The sequence below is a fragment of the Bombina bombina genome, chromosome 5, assembly GCF_027579735.1.
Source record: "Bombina bombina isolate aBomBom1 chromosome 5, aBomBom1.pri, whole genome shotgun sequence".
Lineage (NCBI taxonomy): Eukaryota > Metazoa > Chordata > Amphibia > Anura > Bombinatoridae > Bombina > Bombina bombina.
Window position 1 is genome coordinate 374,844,735 of NC_069503.1, and position 14,415 is coordinate 374,859,149.

At 42.4% G+C, this 14,415-nt stretch overlaps 1 protein-coding gene across 3 annotated transcripts in view; it reads right to left on the reverse strand.

Moving 5' to 3' along the window:
* The window catches only part of ANKRD28 (ankyrin repeat domain 28), a 1,012,368-nt gene that overhangs the window by 359,633 nt on the left and 638,320 nt on the right, over positions 1–14,415 (reverse strand). For all 3 annotated transcript variants that reach the window (XM_053714205.1, XM_053714203.1, XM_053714204.1), the window contains exons 13-14: positions 13,988–14,056; positions 8,553–8,693 (exon numbers count right to left, since the gene is read on the reverse strand). In XM_053714205.1, coding sequence (XP_053570180.1) covers positions 8,553–8,693; positions 13,988–14,056 — 210 coding nt within the window. The remainder of the gene's footprint in view (positions 1–8,552; positions 8,694–13,987; positions 14,057–14,415) is intronic.

Sequence of the window (14,415 nt, forward strand, 5' to 3'; positions counted from 1 at the left end):
AACAGAGCTATCACGCTTTGTAGGAAAAACTGGCAGTTTGGATAGAAAGATTGCAAGGGAATTATCCATAACTGTCGCTAGTTGTTGCAATGTAATAGGGGCAGACGCACTAAGCGTCGCTTGCGCGGGCGTAACTGGTTGTGACCCATGGGGAGAGGTAGACGGACTATCCTCATTACCTTCAGTCTGAGAATCATCTTGGGCCACATTTTTAAGTGCAACAATATGATCTTTAAAGTGTATAGACATATTAGTGCAATTGGGACACATTCTGAGAGGGGGTTCCACCATGGCTTCTAAACACATTGAACAAGGATTTTCCTTAGTGTCAGACATGTTTAACAGACTAGTAGCATACACAAGCAAGCTTGGAAAACACTTTAATCAAATAAAAAACACAATTTGAAAAAAACGTTACTGTGCCTTTAAGAAATAAAAAGAGCACACAATTTTACAAAACAGTGAAAAATGCACCAATCCTTTTAAAATTTTCACAGTATGTACCTAAGGCTTTAATAAGATTGCACAGCAAGTTTCAGAACGATTAACCCCTTAATGCCCAAACTGGAGCAGCCTAAAGCCAACAACCGGTTAACAAACTACAGCACCTTGCCACAGCTTACTGCTGTGGCCCTACCTTCCCTTAGGGATCAGTTTTGGGGAAATAAAGCTTCTTCTAGGCCCTCAATCAGTAGCTGGACCCTCCATGTGAAGCAGCATGAAACAGTCTCTCAATTCTAAGTGCGCATCTGAGGCGCGAAATTAGGCCTCTCCCACTCCACTCCGGAGTTGTGAGGCCTACAAAAATCACTTCTAAGTGACTAAATTTATGCCATGTGGATAATAACCCCAGTAAAACACTCCAAAGTGCCTAAAAAGGTGTCTCCAATGAGTATTTTTTAATAAATAATCGATTACCCTGCCTTAGTGTCAACCAGCCTATTTAGCCCTGTCATGTAAGCATTCAATTCTATACTAAGTCTCAGAACATAGCTTACCCTCCCCACATGGGGATCTTGTCAGTCTTCTAGCATTATCTCAGTCTTGTCTAGAAATAAATGACTGAATATACCTCATTGCAGTCAAGCCTGCAAACTGTTCCCCCCAACTAAAGTTTTCTGGTACTCCTCAGTCCTGTGTGGGAACAGCAGTGGATTTTAGTTACAACATGCTAAAATCATTTTCCTCTCAGCAGAAATCTTCATCACTTTTCTGCTAGAGAGTAAATAGTACAAACCGGTACCATTTAAAAATAACAAACTCTTGATTGAAGATATAAAACTACAATTCTAACACCACATTCACTTTACCCTCCCTGAGAGAGAACCTAGTGCGTTAACGCGGCAAAGAGAATGACTGGGGGGTGGAGCTAGGGGGGGAGCTATATGGACAGCTCTGCTGTGTGCTCTCTTTGCCACTTCCTGTAGGGAAGGAGAATATCCCACAAGTAAGGATGAATCCGTGGACTGGATACACCTTGCAAGAGAAAAGGCAAGTGCATTTAATGTTTCCTAAAGAAGTGAGAAATCCAAACTGCTGGGTTACAGAAATCATTAGAATTAACATCTACTTGAAATTGAAATGTGTATATAATACGCATGTACTATAGGCTACATTCTCTGAAGTAACACATTTTATAAAAACCTCTCAAACATGCTCCCATTGCTAATAACTATTCAGCTTTTGATTGGCTATACTGCTCAATCATCCAACATTTAAAAATCCTGATGCAAGAATGAAAAAGTTGCAAAATACAGCATATGACAATTAAGCATCAGCGTACGACAATTAAGCATCCCTTTTTTTTACATCACTAATAGAGGATATAGTTCACGTATTAAAGTACATTTTTCCCCCTCTTCCATGTCCCTTTAAATATAATTTTGCCCTATATATGTGCTTCCCTTTGAGTCAAATAAATTAGATCCAGAAAACAGAATTTATGTTTACCTGATAAATTACTTTCTCCAACGGTGTGTCCGGTCCACGGCGTCATCCTTACTTGTGGGATATTCTCTTCCCCAACAGGAAATGGCAAAGAGCCCAGCAAAGCTGGTCACATGATCCCTCCTAGGCTCCGCCTTCCCCAGTCATTCGACCAACGTAAAGGAGGAATATTGCATAGGAGAAATCATATGATACCGTGGTGACTGTAGTTAAAGAAAATAAATTATCAGACCTGATTAAAAAACCAGGGCGGGCCGTGGACCGGACACACCGTTGGAGAAAGTAATTTATCAGGTAAACATAAATTCTGTTTTCTCCAACATAGGTGTGTCCGGTCCACGGCGTCATCCTTACTTGTGGGAACCAATACCAAAGCTTTAGGACACGGATGAAGGGAGGGAGCAAATCAGGTCACCTAGATGGAAGGCACCACGGCTTGCAAAACCTTTCTCCCAAAAATAGCCTCAGAAGAAGCAAAAGTATCAAATTTGTAAAATTTAGTAAAAGTGTGCAGTGAAGACCAAGTCGCTGCCTTACATATCTGATCAACAGAAGCCTCGTTCTTGAAGGCCCATGTGGAAGCCACGGCCCTAGTGGAATGAGCTGTGATTCTTTCAGGAGGCTGCCGTCCGGCAGTCTCGTAAGCCAATCTGATGATGCTTTTAAGCCAAAAAGAGAGAGAGGTAGAAGTTGCTTTTTGACCTCTCCTTTTACCAGAATAAACAACAAACAAGGAAGATGTTTGTCTAAAATCCTTTGTAGCATCTAAATAGAATTTTAGAGCACGAACTACATCCAAATTGTGCAACAAACGTTCCTTCTTTGAAACTGGATTCGGACACAAAGAAGGCACGACTATCTCCTGGTTAATGTTTTTGTTAGAAACAACTTTCGGAAGAAAACCAGGTTTAGTACGCAAAACCACCTTATCTGCATGGAACACCAGATAAGGAGAAGAACACTGCAGAGCAGATAACTCTGAAACTCTTCTAGCAGAAGAAATTGCAACCAAAAACAAAAGTTTCCAAGATAATAACTTAATATCAACGGAATGTAAGGGTTCAAACGGAACCCCCTGAAGAACTGAAAGAACTAAATTGAGACTCCAAGGAGGAGTCAAAGGTTTGTAAACAGGCTTGATTCTAACCAGAGCCTGAACAAAAGCTTGAACATCTGGCACAGCTGCCAGCTTTTTGTGAAGTAACACAGACAAAGCAGAAATCTGTCCCTTCAAAGAACTTGCAGATAATCCTTTCTCCAAACCTTCTTGAAGAAAGGATAGAATCTTAGGAATTTTTATCTTGTCCCAAGGGAATCCTTTAGATTCACACCAACAGATATATTTTTTCCATATTTTATGGTAGATTTTTCTAGTTACAGGCTTTCTGGCCTGAACAAGAGTATCAATGACAGAATCTGAGAACCCTCGCTTTGATAAAATCAAGCGTTCAATCTCCAAGCAGTCAGTTGGAGTGAGACCAGATTCGGATGTTCGAACGGACCTTGAACAAGAAGGTCCCGTCTCAAAGGTAGCTTCCATGGTGGAGCCGATGACATATTCACCAGGTCTGCATACCAAGTCCTGCGTGGCCACGCAGGAGCTATCAAGATCACCGATGCCCTCTCCTGATTGATCCTGGCTACCAGCCTGGGGATGAGAGGAAACGGTGGGAATACATAAGCTAGGTTGAAGGTCCAAGGTGCTACTAGTGCATCTACTAGAGTCGCCTTGGGATCCCTGGATCTGGACCCGTAGCAAGGAACCTTGAAGTTCTGACGAGAGGCCATCAGATCCATGTCTGGAATGCCCCACAACTGAGTAATTTGGGCAAAGATTTCCGGATGGAGTTCCCACTCCCCCGGATGAAATGTCTGACGACTCAGAAAATCCGCTTCCCAATTTTCCACTCCTGGGATGTGGATTGCAGACAAGTGGCAGGAGTGAGTCTCCGCCCATTGAATGATTTTGGTCACTTCTTCCATCGCCAGGGAACTCCTTGTTCCCCCTTGATGGTTGATATACGCAACAGTCGTCATGTTGTCCGATTGAAACCGTATGAATTTGGCCTTTGCTAGCTGAGGCCAAGCCTTGAGAGCATTGAATATCGCTCTCAGTTCCAGAATGTTTATCGGGAGAAGAGATTCTTCCCGAGACCAAAGACCCTGAGCTTTCAGGAGTCCCCAGACTGCGCCCCAGCCCACCAGACTGGCGTCGGTCGTGACAATGACCCACTCTGGTCTGCGGAAGCTCATCCCTTGTGACAGGTTGTCCAGGGACAGCCACCAACGGAGTGAATCTCTGGTCCTCTGATCTACTTGTATCGTCGGAGACAAGTCTGTATAATCCCCATTCCACTGACTGAGCATGCACAGTTGTAATGGTCTCAGATGAATTCGCGCAAAAGGAACTATGTCCATTGCCGCGACCATCAAACCTATTACTTCCATGCACTGCGCTATGGAAGGAAGAGGAACAGAATGAAGTACTTGACAAGAGTTTAGAAGTTTTGATTTTGTGGCCTCTGTCAGAAAAATCCTCATTTCTAAGGAGTCTATTATTGTTCCCAAGAAGGGAACTCTTGTTGACGGAGATAGAGAACTTTTTTCTACGTTCACTTTCCACCCGTGAGATCTGAGAAAGGCCAGGACAATGTCCGTATGAGCCTTTGCTTGTGGAAGGGACGACGCTTGAATCAGAATGTCGTCCAAGTAAGGTACTACTGCAATGCCCCTTGGTCGTAGCACCGCTAGAAGGGACCCCAGTACCTTTGTGAAAATTCTTGGAGCAGTGGCTAATCCGAATGGAAGTGCCACAAACTGGTAATGCTTGTCCAGAAAGGCGAACCTTAGGAACCGATGATGTTCCTTGTGGATAGGAATATGTAGATACGCATCCTTTAAATCCACTGTGGTCATGAATTGACCTTCCTGGATGGAAGGAAGAATTGTTTGAATGGTTTCCATTTTGAACGATGGAACCTTGAGAAACTTGTTTAGGATCTTGAGATCTAAGATTGGTCTGAATGTTCCCTCTTTTTTGGGAACTATGAACAGATTGGAGTAGAACCCCATCCCTTGTTCTCCTAATGGAACAGGATGAATCACTCCCATTTTTAACAGGTCTTCTACACAATGTAAGAATGCCTGTCTTTTTATGTGGTCTGAAGACAATTGAGACCTGTGGAACCTCCCCCTTGGGGGAAGCCCCTTGAATTCCAGAAGATAACCTTGGGAGACTATTTCCAGCGCCCAAGGATCCAGAACATCTCTTGCCCAAGCCTGAGCGAAGAGAGAGAGTCTGCCCCCCACCAGATCCGGTCCTGGATCGGGGGCCAACATCTCATGCTGTCTTGGTAGCAGTGGCAGGTTTCTTGGCCTGCTTACCTTTGTTCCAGCCTTGCATTGGCCTCCAGGCTGGCTTGGCTTGAGACGTATTACCCTCTTGCTTAGAGGATGTAGCACTTGGGGCTGGTCCGTTTCTGCGAAAGGGACGAAAATTTGGTTTATTCTTAGCCTTGAAAGACCTATCCTGAGGAAGGGCGTGGCCCTTGCCCCCAGTGATACCAGAAATAATCTCTTTCAAGTCAGGGCCAAACAGCGTTTTCCCCTTGAAAGGAATGTTAAGCTATTTGTTCTTGGAAGACGCATCCGCTGACCAAGATTTTAGCCAAAGCGCTCTGCGCGCCACAATAGCAAACCCAGAATTTTTCGCCGCTAATCTAGCCAATTGCAAAGTGGCGTCTAAAGTAAAAGAGTTAGCCAATTTGAGAGCATGAATTCTGTCCAAAATCTCCTCATAAGAAGAATCTTTATTGAGCGCCTTTTCTAGTTCATCGAACCAGAAACACGCTGCTGTAGTGACAGGAACAATGCATGAAATTGGTTGTAGAAGGTAACCTTGCTGAACAAACATCTTTTTAAGCAAACCCTCTAATTTTTTATCCATAGGATCTTTGAAAGCACAACTATCTTCTATGGGGATAGTGGTGCGTTTGTTTAGAGTAGAAACCGCCCCCTCGACCTTGGGGACTGTCTGCCATAAGTCCTTTCTGGGGTCGACCATAGGAAACAATTTCTTAAATATAGGGGGAGGGACGAAAGGTATGCCGGGCCTTTCCCATTCTTTATTTACAATGTCCGCCACCCGCTTGGGTATAGGAAAAGCTTCGGGGGGCACCGGGACCTCTAGGAACTTGTCCATCTTACATAATTTCTCTGGAATGACCAAATTGTCACAATCATCCAGAGTAGATAACACCTCCTTAAGCAGAGCGCGGAGATGTTCCAATTTAAATTTGAATGTAATAACATCAGGTTCAGCTTGTTGAGAAATTTTCCCTGAATCTGAAATTTCTCCCTCAGACAAAACCTCCCTGGCCCCCTCAGACTGGTGTAGGGGCACTTCAGAACCAATATCATCAGCGTCCTCATGCTCTTCAGTATTTTCTAAAACAGAGCAGTCGCGCTTTCGCTGACAAGTGGGCATTTTGGCTAAAATGTTTTTGATAGAATTATCCATTACAGCCGTTAATTGTTGCATAGTAAGGAGTATTGGCGCACTAGATGTACTAGGGGCCTCCTGTGTGGGCAAGACTGGCGTAGACGAAGGAGGGGATGATGCAGTACCATGCTTACTCCCCTCACTTGAGGAATCATCTTGGGCATCATTTTCTCTAAATTTTGTGTCACATAAATCACATCTATTTAAATGAGAAGGAACCTTGGCTTCCCCACATACAGAACACAGTCTATCTGATAGTTCAGACATGTTAAACAGGCATAAACTTGATAACAAAGTACAAAAAACGTTTTAAAATAAAACCGTTACTGTCACTTTAAATTTTAAACTGAACACACTTTATTACTGCAAATGTGAAGAAGTATGAAGGAATTGTTCAAATTTCACCAAAATTTCACCACAGTGTCTTAAAGCCTTAAAAGTATTGCACACCAAATTTGAAAGCTTTAACTCTTAAAATAACGGAACCGGAGCCGTTTTTATATTTAACCCCTATACAGTCCCTGGTATCTGCTTTGCTGAGACCCAACCAAGCCCAAAGGGGAATACGATACCAAATGACGCCTTCAGAAAGCTTTTTCTATGTATCTGAGCTCCTCACACATGCATCTGCATGTCCTGCTTCCCAAAAACAACTGCGCAATAGAGGCGCGAAAATGAGGCTCTGCCTATGATTAGGGAAAGCCCCTAGAGAAAAAGGTGTCCAATACAGTGCCTGCCGGTTATTTTACATAATTCCCAAGAATAAAATAACTCCTCAAAGCTATGAAGTATTAAAAATGCTTATATATCAATCGTTTTAGCCCAGAAAATGTCTACCAGTCTCAAAAGCCCTTGTGAAGCCCTTTATTCTTATGTAATAAAAATGGCTTACCGGATCCCATAGGGAAAATGACAGCTTCCAGCATTACATCGTCTTGTTAGAAATGTGTCATACCTCAAGCAGCAAAAGTCTGCTCACTGTTTCCCCCAACTGAAGTTAATTCCTCTCAACAGTCCTGTGTGGAAACAGCCATCGATTTTAGTAACGGTTGCTAAAATCATTTTCCTCTTACAAACAGAAATCTTCATCTCTTTTCTGTTTCAGAGTAAATAGTACATACCAGCACTATTTTAAAATAACAAACTCTTGATTGAAGAATAAAAACTACATTTAAACACCAAAAAACTCTAAGCCATCTCCGTGGAGATGTTGCCTGTACAACGGCAAAGAGAATGACTGGGGAAGGCGGAGCCTAGGAGGGATCATGTGACCAGCTTTGCTGGGCTCTTTGCCATTTCCTGTTGGGGAAGAGAATATCCCACAAGTAAGGATGACGCCGTGGACCGGACACACCTATGTTGGAGAAATATAGTTTGTGCTAATTTTAAAATCCCTGTGTCCTTTGTAAAGAATAAGAATCAACACAATACTTTAAACCCAGATTTCTTACCTCAAATAGTTCTGCTAATATGTTGTAAGACTATGGCCTATATTTATTAAAGTCTGGTGGACCTGATCCGACAGTGCGGATCAGGTCTGCCAGACCTCGCTGAATGCGAAGAGCAATACGCTCTCCGTATTCAGCATTGCACCAGCAGCTCACAAGAGCTGCTGGTGCAACGCCGCCCCCTGCAGACTCGAGGCCAATGGGACGCCAGCAGGGAGGTGTCAATCAACCCGATCGGGTTGATTTCCGGCGATGTCTGTCCGGGTGCTCAGAGCAGGCGGACAGGTTATGGAGCAGCGGTCTTTGTGACCGCTGCTTCATAACTGCTGTTTCTGGCAAGCCTGCAGGCTCGCCAGAAACACGGGGCATCAAGCTCCATCCGGAGCTTGATAGATATGCCCCTATGTCCTTTAATGTGCTCATAACTTTTTTTTATCCATAAATGTTCCTTCTTCAACTGAATTTGTACAGCTCTTAAATATTTTCGAGAACTACAGCTTTTTTTTTTGTATTTTAACATTCTGTAAATTACTTAACAACTTTAAAGCCAGCTAAACTCCATAAGCATATATAAAACTTAATAAAGCAAACTAGCATCAATCCAGGACCAAATAAAGCATTATAATATTAATTAGTGAGGGACACATGCAACTTACTTGCCATCAGTATCTGAAGCTGCAGCATAATGAAGTGGTGAACATCCCCTTTCATCAAGGTCATTCACACTAGCTCCAGATCCCACAAGTGCAAAGAGGCACTGATAATTACAATTGGCAGCAGCATAGTGAAGTGGAGTTCTTCACAGCACATGGCAGATTAAAAAAAAAATCTGAGTTAAATTAACATAATTCATAACTAATTTAACACTAACAGTATTAAACTTGAACCTAGAATTACTACATATGGGCATAAAAAGCAATAGTTTTAAAAACATAAATGAACAATTTTTTTTTTTTTTTAAAAACAGCCAATAAAAATCTGCAGCATAGTTATAAAGCAGGCTTAGATGACACTGCATGGGGGGATACATTGGAAGGAATTAATTGGAAAGCAGTGAGATTTAAAAAAATAAATGAAAAAAATACACACACAAATATATATATATATATATGCAGGGGTTGAAAATCCAATCGTCCAGTGCGACTTAGGAATTTCCTGGGACGGCTTAGGAATATTGGTAAAAGTTTTGTGCTATTTTTTTTATTATTATTTTTATTTTTTTCCCCATTTATTATTATTATTTCCCGCGCACAAGTTGTTTTAAACACTGCGTGAAGGCTTCTAAAACAAAGGAGTGGAGCTGGGGGACCTTGTGTAGCGGCTGGCTAGAAAGAGTGAGGAACTATGCCTAAACACCAGGGGCCTCAGCTGCAATATATGGGCATTCCTCTCACAAGGTAAGTTCTAGAGTCTGCCTCACCTTTCCCCTCTGTGCCTCCCCTCCATGACACCTCTCCCCTCTATGGCTCCCTTGCCCTCTGTGGCTCCCCTCCGTGAGATTTCTGACCTCTACAGCTCCATTCCCCTCTGTGGCCCACCTCCTCTCCCTTTTTTAGCCCCTCCCCATGTTCGCGGGTCCCTTTTGCATCCCCGTTTCCGCAGAACCCCCATTTTTGAGACCCCCCTTCTGTGGGCCCCTCCTCTCCTCTTCCCTTATGTGGCTCCCCTTCTCCCTTTGTGGCTTCCCTTCCCCCTCTCTGTGGCTCCTCTTCTTTGTGGCACCTCTCCCCTTTGTGGCTGCGCACCCCCACCTTCTGCAGCCCCCTTCCTCTCCCCTCTGTGGTTAACTTACCCCCTCCTTCTGCAGCCCACCTCCTCTTCCCTCTGTGGCTCCCCTCCTCTGTGACCCCTCTCCCCTCAGTGGTTCCCTTCCCCCTTCTCTCCCCTCTGTGGCTCCCTTCTCCCTCCTTCTGCAGCCCACCTCCTCTCCGGTCTGTGGCTCCCCTCCTCTGTGACGCCTCTCCCCTCTGTGGCTCCCTTCCCCCCTCCTTCTACAGCCCACCTCCCTTCCCCTCTTTGGCTCCCCTTCCTTCCTCTGTTTCTGCGGCTCCCCTGCCTCTCTCTTTCTCCCTGCGGCTCCCCTGCCTCTCTTCCTCCCTGCCTCTCTCTTCCTCCCTGCCTCTCTCTTCCTCCCTGCCTCTCTCTTCCTCCCTGCCTCTCTCTTCCTCCCTGCCTCTCTCTTCCTCCCTGCCTCTCTCTTCCTCCCTGCCTCTCTCTTCCTCCCTGCCTCTCTCTTCCTCCCTGCCTCTCTCTTCCTCCCTGCCTCTCTCTTCCTCCCTGCCTCTCTCTTCCTCCCTTCCTCTCTCTTCCTCCCTTCCTCTCTCTTCCTCCCTTCCTCTGTCTCTCTCTTTCTCCCTTCCTCTGTCTCTCTCTTTCTCCCTTCCTCTGTCTCTCTCTTTCTCCCTTCCTCTGTCTCTCTCTTTCTCCCTTCCTCTGTCTCTCTCTTTCTCTCTTCCTCCCTGCCTCTCTCTTCCTCCCTGCCTCTCTCTTCCTCCCTTCCTCTCTCTTCCTCCCTTCCTCTCTCTTCCTCCCTTCCTCTCTCTTCCTCCCTTCCTCTCTCTTCCTCCCTTCCTCTCTCTTCCTCCCTTCCTCTCTCTTCCTCCCTTCCTCTGTCTCTCTCTTCCTCCCTTCCTCTGTCTCTCTCTTTCTCCCTTCCTCTGTCTCTCTCTTTCTCCCTTCCTCTGTCTCTCTCTTTCTCCCTTCCTCTGTCTCTCTCTTTCTCCCTTCCTCTGTCTCTCTCTTTCTCCCTTCCTCTGTCTCTCTCTTTCTCCCTTCCTCTGTCTCTCTCTTTCTCCCTTCCTCTGTCTCTCTCTTTCTCCCTTCCTCTGTCTCTCTCTTTCTCCCTTCCTCTGTCTCTCTCTTTCTCCCTTCCTCTGTCTCTCTCTTTCTCCCTTCCTCTGTCTCTCTCTTTCTCCCTTCCTCTGTCTCTCTCTTTCTCCCTTCCTCTGTCTCTCTCTTTCTCCCTTCCTCTGTCTCTCTCTTTCTCCCTTCCTCTGTCTCTCTCTTTCTCCCTTCCTCTGTCTCTCTCTCTCTCTTTTTTCCCTCTGTCTCTCTGTACTATAAAGAATAATATGCACAGATACTGATATAAAAATCCAGTGTAAAACCTTTTAAAAACTTATTTGGAAGCTCCCAATTTCTAGGGAAAGAAAAATCTAGTGTATAATGCTCCTTTTAAGTGAAATGTTATTCAGTTTATTGTATTCATTTAAAGGGAACCGTTTTAAAAAAAAAAAAAAAATCTTAAATAGAGGTGTGCAAGACCTGGAGGAATTTTTCTCAAGCACTTTTAGAGCTTTATCTTCATTTTGAGTGTATAGAAAGTGTATTTTTGTTAATACAAATGTGTAATACAAGCGTGTATCATGGGACCACTAAGACATTTCGTGGGACCACTAGCTCTTGGGCAACTTTTTCATCCCTGTGGGTGTATATATATATATATATATATATATATATATATATATATATATATATATATATATATATATATATGTGTGTGTGTGTGTGTATAATTAGAAAGAATGTGTCTTTACAGTTCCTTTATGTTTATATAGACAAAAAGCTGACCTTTAAAAAGCCCGATAGTATAATACAATCATGTTTTAGGAAAATGCTTAAGGAACATATTCCAGTTATTTTTATTTATACATCAGAAATTATTCACTGCATTGAAAATGATATGCAGACAAAATTAATAAATTTGTTATAAACTATCCATAGTTTTGGAGTCTCAAGACACACCGCATTGAAAAGCCTCTTGAATGTTGTTGAACTTACACATATCAACCAATCACTGTGCAGTATGTAGGAGTGTTGGGGTTCTGCATTCCAAAGAATGTGTTCCAGCCTCTCTGGTGGGAGTGGAAATACTTGAATCACAATAAATGTCCAGCACTCCTGCATACAGGTGCACGCTACAAGGGTTCGGCACTCACCCCAAAGAAATACTGAAATGTCCAAAGGAGTAGCAGCACCACCTCGTGAAATTCACAAAATGTTTATTGGGTAATCATCACAAATTATCAGCACAACGTTTTGGTCCAGATGACCGCACAACATGATTAAAGTCATCTGGACCAAATCATTGTGCTGATATGTTTATGTGATGATGTCCCAATAAACATTTTGTGAATTTCACGAGGTGATGCTGCAACTATTTTGGGCATTTTAGGAGTGGAAATACTACAATTTACAGAGTTAAATTACAGGAAAACTAAATAATGAAGGTGACTAAAGTTTTTTTTATTATTAGTTTCATAATTAAATATTGTGTGTCAGCAAATAACTATTTGAGCTTAATGTCCCTTTAACATCTTTAATACAGTGAAAATAGAAGTGAAAGAGAAACTAAAGTTAAAAACAATCTATGCTTATCTGATAAATTCATTTCTATCTGGTTAGTGAGAGTCCACAATTCCTTACTGTTTTTAATTCATTACCTGGCCACCAGGAGGAGGCAAATACACACTACAGCAAGAGCTTTAATATCCCACATATTTCTTGTTCCCTCTAAATGTTTCAGGTAGTCAAGCATAGGAGGAAGAAGTAAGAAGGATAGCAGGGTAACGATGTGCGAACTAGAACTGTCGCCACTACGAAAAGATGGGTGGGTTCTTGAACTCTCACCAACCAGAAAGAAAGGAATTTATCAGGTAAGCATACATTATGTTTTCTTTCTTAGGTTGTTAAGAGTCCACGATCCCTTACTGTTGTGAACCAATACCCAAGCTGTGGAGTCCACAAGGAAACTGGGTGGAAAAAATACAGAAAGGCCAGCACCTGTTTACCAGGAACTACCTCTTGAAGGGCCTTCCTAACAAAAGCTGCTACCACTGAAACGAACACCTCAAACTAATAAAATCTTTTAAAGGTGTGCAAAAATATCCAGGTTGCAGTCTTGAAATATGTTCTACTGAAGCCTCCTTCTTTGAAAACAGAAGAACCACCCTTTCATGATGAAAACACCAAATAAGGTGATACAAAAAGAAAAGTTGAATATTCCTATACTCTTCTAACCGAGAAGAAAAACAAAATTTATGCTTACATGATAAATTATTTTCTTTCGGGATGACGATGGTCCACAGTCCTCTATAACATATGGGATATAATTCCCGACACTAGGAGGAGGTCAAGAACCCATATCAGAGCTTAAAATCCCTTCTTCCCATCTCTTTCTCAGTTTAGCATATAGCCGAGTAGAGAATAGGAAACATATAGGTAGAAAAGATAGAGCAGGGTCTGTAAAGGTGTCATTAGAACTGTTGGCCAAAAATTGAAACAGGCGGGCCTGTGGACCATCATCATTCCGAAAGAGTAGTTTATCGTTTAAGCATAAATTTTGTTTATGTTTCCAAAAGTGCTGGCAGATAAAGCCTTATCTAAGCCGTCTTTAAGGAATTCAAACAGATTGAAACGAAAATACCCATTCATAACACCAAGCTAAATACAACTTCCATATCAAGTGGAAGAACTGCCTGGTGCCAGGCTTGCGAACCTAAAACAAAACATCTCTATCTTCGCCTGCCTCCTTGCCTAGGCATAGAAAACACTGGGAGGGAACAAGAAGTAGGTGGGATATTAAAGCTCTTGCTGTAGGGTGTCATTGCCACCTCTGGTGGCCAGGTGATGAATTACCAACAGTAAGAAATCGTTGACACTCCCCAACCTAAGAAAGAAATTAAATGTTCATGAATCAGACATATGCATGTGCAAGAGTTTACAGTGTATATGCATGGGAGTCTGTGATGGGCTGATGGCTGTGACATAATACAGGGCGAAGGCAAATGAAATACATTTTGAAAAAAAATCTACTGCTTATTTAAAATTCAGACTAAGTGCTCTTGCATTATATATGTATTATGCACTTGTTGACTATGTATTTGCACTGTACAATGTTTTTTTAAAGCAGTGACAAAAGGGATATAAGCTTGGTGAGTGCTCTAAGGGACATAAGCAAATATATAGATATATTGTAAACTTAGTATTTTCAATATATTTTGAGTGAGCGGTGAGCAAAAATAAATAAATAAGATTTTAAACAAGGTAGCAAAATAAGGTAATTTAATTTAAAAAATATGTGGTAACAAACCTTCCAAACTTGTCTTTTTTGTTGAAGTCTGCACCAGTGTTTAACAACAAGTTTAGGCACTCCAAGTTCCTATGGAGATAAAGGACAAAGTAAACAAAAGTTAATCATAAAAAGCTGTCATACAAATACAGCAATATTTGTGTATGTATATTTTACAACCAGATTAATATTTACTAATAAAACATAATTTATGTAAGAACTTACCTGATAAATTCATTTCTTTCATATTAGCAAGAGTCCATGAGCTAGTGACGTATGGGATATACATTCCTACCAGGAGGGGCAAAGTTTCCCAAACCTTAAAATGCCTATAAATACACCCCTCACCACACCCACAATTCAGTTTAACGAATAGCCAAGAAGTGGGGTGATAAGAAAAAAGTGCGAAAGCATATAAAATAAGGAATTGGAATAATTGTGCTTTATAC